The 12,163-nt window shown below is 40.0% G+C and overlaps 1 protein-coding gene across 1 annotated transcript; it reads left to right on the forward strand.

Annotated features, from left to right (window-relative positions):
- Positions 1-1,866: 1,866 nt before the first annotated feature.
- Positions 1,867-4,165, forward strand: LOC103038615 (potassium voltage-gated channel subfamily A member 5). The gene has a single exon (XM_007237093.3). The coding sequence runs from the start codon at positions 2,309-2,311 to the stop codon at positions 3,872-3,874; it is 1,566 nt and encodes a 521-aa protein (XP_007237155.3). The 5' UTR covers positions 1,867-2,308; the 3' UTR covers positions 3,875-4,165.
- The last annotated feature ends 7,998 nt before the right edge of the window (positions 4,166-12,163 follow it).

The following is a 12,163-nucleotide window of genomic DNA, read 5'->3' on the forward strand; positions in this document are numbered from 1 at the left end:
AGCCTTGGTCATCGTGCTGCATCTCAGTTTTAGGGGGTGCAAGCAAACTTTTTTATAGCCTATGCAATCTTTGTGGAGAGCAACAATTCTGTTTCTCTCATCCTCAGAGAGTTTTCTTGCCATGATGTTCCATGTTAAATATACAGTGGCCAGTATCAGAGAATTGTACCCAAAACCCAAATATAAAACATCCCTTCTCCCCATTCACACCTGAGATTTTGTAACAGTTAATGTTACAATAGGAAAATATCTAATTGGACACAATTTGGCCATTTTTACTAACTTTTGCTTCCAGCAGTTTAGACATTAAAAGAAACAATTTGTAATAAATCAGAGCGAGTGTGTTAGTCCAACACTGGATAGAGTCTTCAACCACTCATCCCCATAGGTGAAGCTCACATGGGTCGCCAGTTTGCACACAATGGCAAGCGATGACATGTCTGACTCTGCAGCAGATCAGTCAATATAGAGTATATGTTTCAGTGTCTAAAATACCCATTTCTAGTACATTAGTGATTGTAATAAATTATCTAGCTATAGTAAGCAACCTTACTGAAGCTCAGTGATTACATGTTTAGAAGAAAAATAATCAGCTCGCCCATTTCCATGGCTGCAGAAAACTATTATCTATACCTGGAAGCCCTGAGTGTGGAAATGGGAATGGTGGTAGGCAGATTCCCACACGGTGGAAACCACATCCCGCACACTTTTCCTTGATGTGCCTCACAGTTAAAAAAAAAAAAGAAATTCTGTTGAAGCTCTGCTCACAAGAGCTGCCAGAGCTTTACCTCAGCATGTTTACCTAATATCTGCTAATACACCCTGGTGATATAATCATTAATGGTTCTTTAATAGCTGTGTGTATGTATCAAAGTATCATATCTTCAGTGTTTCATGAAAAGATATCATATAGGGCTCTGAGTCATCCAGCGGACTAAGGTGCTGCCACATTGGTTGGGAGACCTCTGGTTCGAATCCTGTTCATGTAGCTTGTCATCAGCCAGAGCCCTCAGAGAGCACAAATGGATTTGCTCTCTCTAGGTAGGTAGACGGCACTCTTATCCCTCATCACTCCAAAGGTTGATGTCAATCAGCACAAGGCGTCTATGAGCTGATGTATAGGAACCTGAATCGCTGCGCTGTCCTCGGCAATTCTGCATCAGCAGTAGCTCGAAAAGAGTCGGTGGCTGACTTCACATGTATTGGAGGAGGCCTGTGCTAGTCCTCACCCTCCTTGTGTTGGGGCATCACTACTGATATGGTGGAGTCCTAATGAGTGGGTTGGGTAATTGGCCGTGTAAATTGGGGAAAAATGGGATAAGAAAAGATATCAAAAAATATTTGGAAAAGTTTCAGGGGTGTGTTTACTTTTGGGAAATACTGTATATTCAAAGATAAAGACATGGATAGAGTGAGAGACTAAAACACATGGGTCTCACACACACACACACACACACACACACACACACATACAGCATTTGATGATGCAACTTAACCCCAGGCATGCCCATGTTCACCCATCCGTGAATGAATGCTGCCTTAGCGCACATGCTGCACATTCAGACCCAATGAAAGAGCTGAGAACAAAGTGTGCAGACTAACTCACTAACACACACACGCACACACACACAAACACTCACTGAACGAGCGGGCTTCTATTAAACAAAGTGGTTGGTCCTAATGTTCTGACAGGGTTCAACCAGTGCTGATCCATCCTCAGTGGTGAGAAGGTGGGCACAGGTTTATTCCAGAGCCAAAAAAATGAAAATGAATGGCTTTGGGGGAGGAGTTGTGAGGACCACCCTCCACCCCCTCTCTCTTTCACTCTCTTACTCACTCTCTCTCTCTCTTTCTGAAACAGAGGATTCCCTCTCTCTGGTGCGCGCGCTGAGCCAGCCGCCTGTTGTTGTGTGTGTGTGTGTTTTTTTTCTCTCTTTTTTTGACGTCAGTAATCATCGTTCTTTCTCTCATCCGGGTCTTCAAACTCTTCAATCTCTCGTGCTCTCGTGGTTATTTACTTTACTGAGCGAGCGCGCGCTGCACAGCTTAGTCGCTCTCTTGCTTGCTCTCTCGTTCCACACTCTCGTACGAGCGCGCGGGCGTACGCACGCACGCACGCTCGCGCATGCATACATATACACACACACATACATACACGCGCTGGTGACACTGGAGAGCGGCGGCATCAGCAGCAGGAGCAGGAGGCTCGTGCGTGCGTCCGTGCGTGCCGCGTGCCGAGGGACCCCCCGGCTCTCGTGCAGCTCTGCCCCTCTTGTTCTCCCGCACGCTCTTTTTTGATGGCTCGGGCATGGAGATGGAGATAGCCCTGGTGAGCTTAGAGAACGGCGGCGCGCGCACGGGCTCCCCTCGCAGCCCTCCCCCGAGCCCGTGGCGCACGGAGCCCAGCGCGCGCCTCTTTGACGATGACACGCTGGATGAAGCCGCCGCCGTCGCCGCGCTGGACATGGCGAGCGCCGAGCGCGTGCTCATCAACGTGGCGGGCCTGCGCTACGAGACGCGCCTGGGCACGCTCTCGCAGTTCCCGGACACGTTGCTGGGCGACCCCGAGAAAAGGATCAAGTACTTCGATCCCCTGAGGAACGAGTACTTCTTCGACCGGAACCGGCCCAGCTTTGATGGCATCCTGTACTATTACCAGTCCGGAGGCAAGATCCGGAGGCCCGTCAACGTGTCCATTGATGTCTTCGCTGATGAGATCCGCTTCTATGAGCTGGGAGATGAAGCCATGGAGCGCTTCCGCGAGGACGAGGGCTTTATCAAAGAAGAAGAGCGACCGCTACCTGAGAACGAGTTCCAGCGCCAGGTGTGGCTTATCTTCGAGTACCCCGAGAGTTCCAGCCCTGCTCGGGCCATCGCCATCGTCTCCGTTCTAGTCATCACCATCTCCATCGTCACCTTCTGCTTGGAGACTCTGCCGGAGTTCCGGGATGAGCGAGAGCTGGCTGCGACCAGCAGCAGCAGGACGGCAGAGACCAATGGAACTCGCTCCAGGCCTTCGCTAACTTTCGCCGACCCCTTCTTCATCGTAGAGACTACTTGCGTCATCTGGTTCACCTTTGAGCTGCTAGTGCGCTTCCTGGCATGCCCAAGCAAGTCTGTGTTCTCCAAGACAGTCATGAACGTCATTGACGTCATGTCCGTCATGCCCTACTTCATCACGGTTGGCACGGAGCTGGTGGAGCAGCAGCACGGCCCAGAGCACGACGACGTCCAACAACAGCAGCAGCAGCAACAGCAGGCCATGTCTCTGGCCATCCTCAGGGTCATCCGACTGGTCAGGGTGTTCAGGATCTTCAAGCTGTCCAGGCACTCTAAAGGCTTGCAGATCTTGGGGCAGACTCTCAAGGCCAGCATGCGGGAACTGGGCCTGCTTATCTTCTTCCTCTTTATTGGGGTCATACTGTTCTCCAGCGCCGTCTTCTTTGCAGAAGCTGATGAGCCTGAATCGCACTTCTCCAGCATTCCCGACGCCTTCTGGTGGGCTGTGGTGACCATGACCACTGTAGGTTATGGGGACATGAGGCCGGTCACTGTTGGGGGCAAAATCGTAGGATCCCTGTGCGCCATTGCTGGCGTATTGACGATTGCGCTCCCAGTGCCTGTTATCGTGTCCAACTTTAACTACTTCTACCACAGGGAGACGGACCAGGACCAGGCCTCGCTCAGGGACGATGGCGGCCGCGAGAGTCCGTCGACCGTGGGGTTGGCAGGAGAGGGGGACAACGAGGCAGGGCTGGATAACTCGCCTGCAGAGAAACCTAGTGTGAAAGTGAACAGCAGCAGCAGCAGCAGTGTGGACATTAAGCGTTCACTGTACGCATTCTGCTTGGACGCAAGGGAAACGGACCTGTAGGTGTCGCAGGTCATTGACCGGTGCACCACAAATGCAGGTGCAAACATCAGACTACTTTTTTATTTTGTCTCTAGGTCTGTCTAAAAAGAAACCAAGTTCAAGACAAGTCCTTTTGCACAATCGACTGTTTTATCAACAGGTTGCTGCAGTCTTATAATGGTTTTATCAATAATCATATATTAAAATAGGACTTTAATATAGAATTCAATAGCCTGTTATAAGTCAAAATGTGAGGATGTGGTTGATGAAGAAAATCTGGATTTGACTTGAAAGGCCTTAACTGAGCTGGCACCACCTCCACCTTCACCTCCACCAGTGTGTGCACTCCTGTAACATAGCTGTAACATGTCCTACAACTTATATGTCCTACATATTCAACTGTTCAACAAAAACAAAAGCCAACAAGGGTCATTTCATTTTCGTAAAAACACCCAGATCTTCATCAGTCTCTTGTTTACTGCTGCTTAAATTCTCCTTGTTTAAAAAGCATCAACAATAAAAAAATGTGTACATATTTCCATCATCATATCGTATCAAAACGTTCAAATCGAGGAACGGGTTGCACACAAAGGTTTCCTGAAGCACACTTTGATTATGATAATGATGATGGTTTGGATAATGTGAGATCTGTAGTTTTATAACCCTTAAATACTCAAAATTCTATTGCATATTATACATTATTTATTTATTTATTTATATGATGAAAAAAAAAACACTCAGACCAAGGCACTTCACACCAAGACTTTAAGGCAGATGCTTGGATGGATTTCACTGTTGATTTCCTGAGGACTGAGGTGTCTTATCTGACCTGGAACTCAAAGTTTTTGATGGAAGATCTGGGCCGAGAAGAAAACGGAGAAAAGCAGAAGGAATTCAGCTGATGGGGCGATGCTGTGCAGGGGAGAGCTTTTTCAGCACACCAGTGCAAAATGCTGGTCCTCAGAGGGTGCAAGACATCTTCAAGAGGAGCACAAAGAGCAAAGGTCAGTGGCTTCATTTAATCTTTATGTTTCTGGAGCTCAGGTGTTGTCAGTGAAAGTTCACTAAACTGATCTGAAGTAATATGAGTGTTTGTGTAGTGCGAAGAAAAATCCAGTGTGTTTTTATTGATTTTGCTCAAAATATGTGAAATATGTTTATTTAATTATTCAGAGTGCAAAAATGACTCTTCTTACACTCTTTAAATTAATAAGAATTTGTAAGAAAACTGGCAGCTATGGTTGCCAGAATTTCATTTTAAAATATGTGCCTGAAATGTGTTTATAACGAATTACAGTCTGCTTTTCTGGCAACCATATATGTTAGATCCAAGAATGGTGCAATAAGTGTACAGTGTTGCCTGTTATGCAAACATTACGGAATTTTTCCTTTTGTTTTGTCATGAGAATCTTGTATTTTTTAAGAAAAAAATTTTAATGAAATAATTAATATATTATATATTATATTTATATGTTTCCATTATGTACACAGCAGGGGGTATTTAATATGAGTATATCTTGTGTATTGTTGCAGAACAGAAAGTATAATCAGTCTCCTTAGAGTTTACAGTATTTTACTGTCACAGTTTGGCTGTTTTTCTACTGTAAAATCATTAGACTCCAGAGTGTAGAACAGAGTGTAGACCCAAGTCTGTAAAGTTAGATTAAAGGTGTTTTAAACCTAAACCGTCCAGTAGGGCTGGACAACATGACCGAAAATTAAATTGCATATTATTTATCTTTTTTGGCCAACACAATATAATTTCAATATTAATATGCAAATGATAAAAGCTACAGAAAAAATACAAGAATGCCTTTAATATATGTTTGTACTACAAACCTCTGCATCCTGCATGAATGTCTGCATCCTGCATGAGTGTGTAAAAACATGAAATAATGTATTAATAATATACTGCAAAATCGGTGTGTTTAAAAATCAGCATTATTGAAACATTTTCTTTCATGATTCATATTGATATTGGATTAATGGCCAGCCATACATACATTGTATTACTATGTTAAAGTGCGGTTGAGTTATTCACTTTCACCTCTGTACAAAATGTTCTTTGCTGTGCCTTATAATACGCACTTTTGATCAGATATAGAACCATGCACTTTCACACACATCTTACAAACATGGTTCTCTATCGAATCAAAATGATGTATTATGAAGCACGGCAAAGAACCTTTTGTACTCAGCAAATTGACACTCATTGTATTAGATTCAACATTATTGCTTAGTTTTCCGGACAGAACAAATACTGTATTTTCCTTTATGTGAAGAATCTCCACCTGAGTACAGTTTGGTCCAAACCTAAGCCTAATAATTCCTTTGTTGGGAAACTGCTTTTAAGAGTTGATTTAACTCTATTTTTTTCTGAGATCAGCATCCACAAAGTCGCAAATTAGACTTTATGAATTGGTTTGAGAGAGAAAAAAAGGCATTTTAAATGTGTGTGTCAAGTGTTTATTTTTTTATTTTTTTGTAATCTGTTGTTAATTGTTTTTTCTGGAAAGTTCCTAAATTTTCGCACCTATTTGACTGTTGCAGGCAGTGAGTGATGTATTCCTGCTAGGGCCATCAATTTATTAAAATAATTAGTTATGATTCATTTAATTAGTATGTGTAATTAATCACCATTAAAGAAATTCCATTATTTTATGTCTTATTAAAAATATTTTTCTTATTTAGCTCAAATTCAACCTTAAGTGGGTTTATTATTATATTTAATTACAGTTTATTATTTTAAGTAATATTAGACTATTTTTATTTAGTTCTTCTGAACCTGAACCTAAAAGGTCACATGCTTTCCACAAATTGAAGGTGCTTGATGGTCTTAAGGTTTGATTGTAACAGATGATGTGTAATTCGATCGTGAACAAATTTATGACACGGCAGTAGCTGGAAATGGCTTTTATATTGTTTATGAAGAGAGCTTCAGTGGAACTTGTGAGCTGTTTAGAAGCTGCATTTTAGTAAGTCAAGGAATATCTTAATTTACTCAAAATGTAACAAGTTAAGGCCACTTTTCTCTAAACTTTAAATCAATTTTATTATCATGAGATTAGAGAATCTGAACACATGCACATTCTTAACTCTTTAAACCTTGGGGTAATGTATCATATGCATATGCATATCATTTTGCAGTTTTATAACCCTAAAACAGAACTCTGTGGGATGCCACAAATTTTTTTAAATGGAACCATCTTACCAAATAATGCATACTGCTGTCTGTACTGGAACTGATAACTAAATGAATGCAGGGTTCAGTGGGTTAAACCTGTGTGAAAGACATAGGGTACTCTTATATACAGTACCGCCATGTGGCCAGTTATTTCACTGCAGAGCTGTAGAGTCTATTGTGCAAGAAACTTAACAGTGGTCTGTGGTCCGTAAAGTGAAGACATGATTTTTAGGGCAAAGAAAATACGTCCTGCTTTAATTTCGTAAAAAAACAAATAAATGCAGGTACATGTATACCTAGAACCTGGCAATACAATAATACTTTATTGTGTTCTGGTATTGTATAAAATACTTTTTTCTTAGTATATTGTGTATATAGTCAGTGTTTAAAGAACTGTCTGTACATTTCATCAGATTTTTGAGATAGACAGTTGAGAAAGAAAGACAGTATACTGTTTTTACTGGTGCATTTTGTTATATGTGTCAAAATATCATGATAAATACTCAATCACAATCTCTCATAAAAATGCATGCAAATAAGATTCATGATAGGATGGACTATGACGGGGTGGATGTTTTTATCTAGTAGGCATGTGATAAAAACGTGGTCGACCTTTAGCTGACATGCAGTTGAATTGTTCAAAATGACCTTGCTTTGTTTAAAGTCTAAATTATGTTTTTCCAAAATGATTTTAAAGGAGAAATCCTGTGTGATTGAACTTGGGATGTAGTAAAACTTTTAGCTGATGCTCCCAACAGGCTTACAATGCTAGTGATAGGGGCATAGAGTCGCCCCTGCAAAGGAATCACTATTTTAACACCATTAACAAACTCAAAGTAGCTCCACACTTCATTGGTAGAATTCTGAGGGCCCTAAAAATTAAAATGAGGCATTAAAATCTTTGAAAGTGCACAGTTTATAAAAAAAAACACTGTTTATAGTCATGATTAGTTGACTGACAAGCACGAATAAATAATTTGGTGGAATTACAGGAATATTTTAGAGATATTTTCAGCAACAGCTGAAATTCATGCATTTCCACAGAACTAATTCCTTCAGGCACGTCAGTCGACTTATCGTGAATTAATTTCAAGATGGCAGCACCCCGATGAACTACCTCAAGGTACTTTATGTATAAACAGTGTTTTTTTTTTAGCACAAAGTTCACAGTGCCTCTTTTTAAATGTCAGGACACTCAAAAAAATTCTACCAATCAAGTGTGGGGCTACTTTGAACTTGTTAATGGTGTAAAAATAGTGATTAATGTTTACGCACAGCTCTACGCCCCCATCACTATCATTGTAAGCCTGTTGGTAACATCCACTTAAATCTCTGTATTTCAGAATTCTGTGTGGCAAATGAAGGTGGGCTGTTTAAAAGTACAGAAGTTTGTACTTGTTATCATGTTTCACTAAAAAATAAGTCAAATATCACACCAGATTACTTCTTGAATTACTGTTATATATAGCATAGAGTCAGTATGAGATATATTAAATGAAATGTATATTATTAATTGTTTAAAGGTCACTTTCTTAAAGGGGCGGGGTTCTCCCAAGATGACCGGGTGGACAGGGAATTCTTGGACATGTTAAAAATGGTTAAATTAATTTGAATTTATTTAAAAATGAAGGTTAACTTTCTTCTATATTCTATAATGTGTTAATTCAGAGTAACACTTGACTATTGTAATATTGCACATCATTAATTCAGGACTGTATTTTGGTTCTTCATTGCCTTTGTCTGCTCAACAATGGATTAATGCTCCTTCGAAGTGTCCCCTTTAGTTGATTTGCTTGATTTATTGATTTACTCTGATTTCTCAGTCTAGTGATGTTTAGATTAACTGCCACTGTCACATTTGTGGTCTTTTGGTCTCAAGAGAGAAGCGGAGGAGACTCCAGATGCCAGTGCCACATCCCAAATCAATCATGACTCTAGACTTTAGTTCGTTTACTGGTGCGTAAACTAATGCTTCAGAGAGGCAGCAGCTGGAGAGGCACCAAGAAACAACAGAGCAGCCAATTGTCTGATTACTTATGGTCCCCTGAAATAAGGTCTTTCGAGCCTATAGAATATGTCCTACACAGATATAAACATCTTATTTAACATTCTTGTGTAATTACAGTTGCTGTGATTTGAAAAACTGTGCTAAAAACAAGCATAACGGCGCCACCGTCCAAGTATTTATGGTCTGTACTGTAGTTTGGACTTGAACCCTTGCCCCTGATATAGATACCTTTGCCCTGCTAAGTGGTGCTTTCACTGGGGGCTTAAATCTCCAGTCTTTATCTTCATATGTTAAATGCTGTCACTTTGTATTGGGCTGCAGCAGATCTGAGAGGAGGGCTCTAAATGCAGGCCATTTGTAGCAGCTTTCCCCAGCTGGGTCTCAGGGGAGGCTTTGAAATATGGGAATGCCAGGCTGAAATGGAATACGCTGACACACTTCTGAAGAAGGATGGTCTATTTTTCATGGCTTGACCTCAAATATTACTAATATAAAAATTTTAGGGCCCCCTTTGTTGCATAAGAAGGCTTAAAGCTCTGCAATATGAAACGTATTACCAACATATTATATAATACAGTAGACTGCATAGCTTGTACCATCAGTGATTGGTCGGACAATTTATCAGAAAATGTGTCCATTTTTTGGGCTGGAGTTTAGGATGGCCCACCACCATCACCAGGAGACGGTATGGTGGATGTGGGTTTGAAATTGTTTGTCAGAAAGTTAAGGTAGAACTGAAAGTTCTGAGTTTGCATAATTAAGGCATGGTCCATATCCCAAAGCCTTGTTATAAAATTATATCATAAAACCACAAAAGCCACTATGATCAGATGTGCTTTTCCAATGACTACCCAGTGATCAGTTGTAGCTGGAAAAGAGGCAAAGTCTGACTTCACATGTATCAGAGGAGGCATGCGCTTGTCCTAACCCTATGTTGAAAGCATTGCTAGTGATGGGGGGAGGATTAAATATGGATGTTTATGAGACGTTCCTCCCCTTAATCTAATAAAATGTTACACAACCCTATAAGAAAAATAATCAATTAAGTAATTTAAAAATAAAACAATAAGTTAAAAATCTTTTAATCTTTTAATAAGTTAAAAGTCTTTTTAATAAATTTATGGTTTTGTATTATATGCTAAATTGGAAAATATATATTTTTGACTGATGAGACACACAATGTCACCACGAAGAAGACATGAGCTGGATTCAGTTATACACTGTTTTATGAACACAAGTGCAAAATAAGAGATGATAAGGACAAACCACGAACACAGCACAGGTTTTAAATACTTTTGGAAAATTAGATCTACAATTTCACTTCACATATGGCCTTAAGGCCTTCTGAAGTCAAGAGGGAGCTAAAAAGTGTAAGGAGTGAGGAGGGGCTGAGTGTCAGAACATTTTTGTGTTCAAGAAAGAACAGAAAGTTAATTTACTGTGTTTTTATCTAGTGTAATTTCACAGCTCTAGGGGGGCCCTACTGTCTAGCTGCTCATCAAGTTCAAATTCCAGCAAGGACTCTTCATTTCATTGTCCCAAAAGCCTTCCAAATCTGGAACATCATGTGATAGGGGAAAGAACAGACAAAAAAACTTCATATTTACACATACTATTTAATCGACTCACTTATTGATTGCTTTTTTAAGCTAAAATCAGTATGTATTGTTGACTAAAATGAAATGCAGGAGTGGAAAATTTCAGGTAAATTTTTTTTTAACAAAAAAATAATTTTAAGTTTTCCTGACTTAACTTTTTTTTACAGTGTTTGATGAAATGATAATCAAATAATTGTCACACTGCAATATAGTTGCAATATTCAATAAGTATACCTTCAAAGTATGCTTTTACAGCCTGTGTGTTTCATAATTTAGCCAAAATGGCAACTTACAGCGTGTGCCTATACAAACACTTATCAGCAGCATTGATCACAGCACTACATGTTTGCAGATGCTTCTGAACTGCGTTGAAGCAAGATACTTATCTAGTTAGCTTTGGCAAAAAATAGCCAAGCACGCCAGTTTATTTTGAGCTGATGCCAGGAGCGCAGAACAGTTCAGAAAAGGTCAGAGCACACTGGGGGTAAATTCTAAAAAGCCATGATAAAGTATCTCTAGCAGAGAATTTATCCTCAGGTCTGTTCTGCAGTGGGAGCTGTGAGATTTGGGGATTAGATAGTACTGCTGTGGAGCAATTATGTAGAGAGCGTTGAACTTGTGGAAGGTCAGTAGAAAGTGAGTGCTGATAGTTGCAAGTGGGGGTTGGTTAGTTGATTGGTTGTTGGTGTGTGTATGGGATTGGCGGGCTGATATATGAAAGGTATTGTTTTTTATGGGGGGTACTGGTCCAGCTGTTGTGCTATAGATCAGAGTTTTGAGGCTATGCAGGTTCTCTGAGTTCGTAAATCTCACAGGTTAATCAGCAATATGGCTGAAATTCAGTTGAGGTTTGAGTGGATGGCAAAAAAGATACTACAGAACAGACAAACCAATATGACTTATATTTCTACACTGTTATTCCCCTGAAAGGAATACCAAACCTGAGTTTTATTGTGAGCCATTTGCCATGGCCATAGCAATTTGTCTTGCTTTTTTGTATGATATGGTAAAACTATTATATCATGATGTTTTCATGATATAATTTTGTTATATCAGTCACATTGTCATGATACACTATATTGATCACAATACATGCATCACTCATGATCAATATTTAAAAACTACTAAACTACTAAAACTAAGTACAGGGATTTTGTTCTAAATATACTGCATTTCATTCAATATGATTAAAAAGTATGTTGTTGATTAAATAAAAAATGTACAAAATACAAAATATTGTAAGTTTGCCCAACTCTGTGTCAATGTTTTCCAATAATTACCAAGCCTTTTCATTAGGGATGCACTAAAATAGCAAACTGTGGCTGAAACCCAAACTGAACAAAATACAATATTTCGATAAAGGCCAATTGTTGCACAATGTTACCCAATAACTATGTCATATATTGTTTTTTGGATTTTTCCCATTTTTTCACTGTTGCATAAACTAAATAGCCTGATTTGTATTTTGTTTTGCTTTTCAAAGAAAATGCAAGTGCACATTTTCAATTTATCAGTAAATA

This window comes from Astyanax mexicanus, chromosome 2, assembly GCF_023375975.1.
Source record: "Astyanax mexicanus isolate ESR-SI-001 chromosome 2, AstMex3_surface, whole genome shotgun sequence".
Classification (NCBI taxonomy): Eukaryota; Metazoa; Chordata; class Actinopteri; order Characiformes; family Acestrorhamphidae; genus Astyanax; species Astyanax mexicanus.

What these genes read in the sequence shown, in the direction of transcription:
- LOC103038615 (XM_007237093.3), top strand. Translation starts at nt 2,309, where the DNA reads ATGGAGATGGAGATAGCCCTGGTGAGCTTAGAGAACGGCGGCGCGCGC.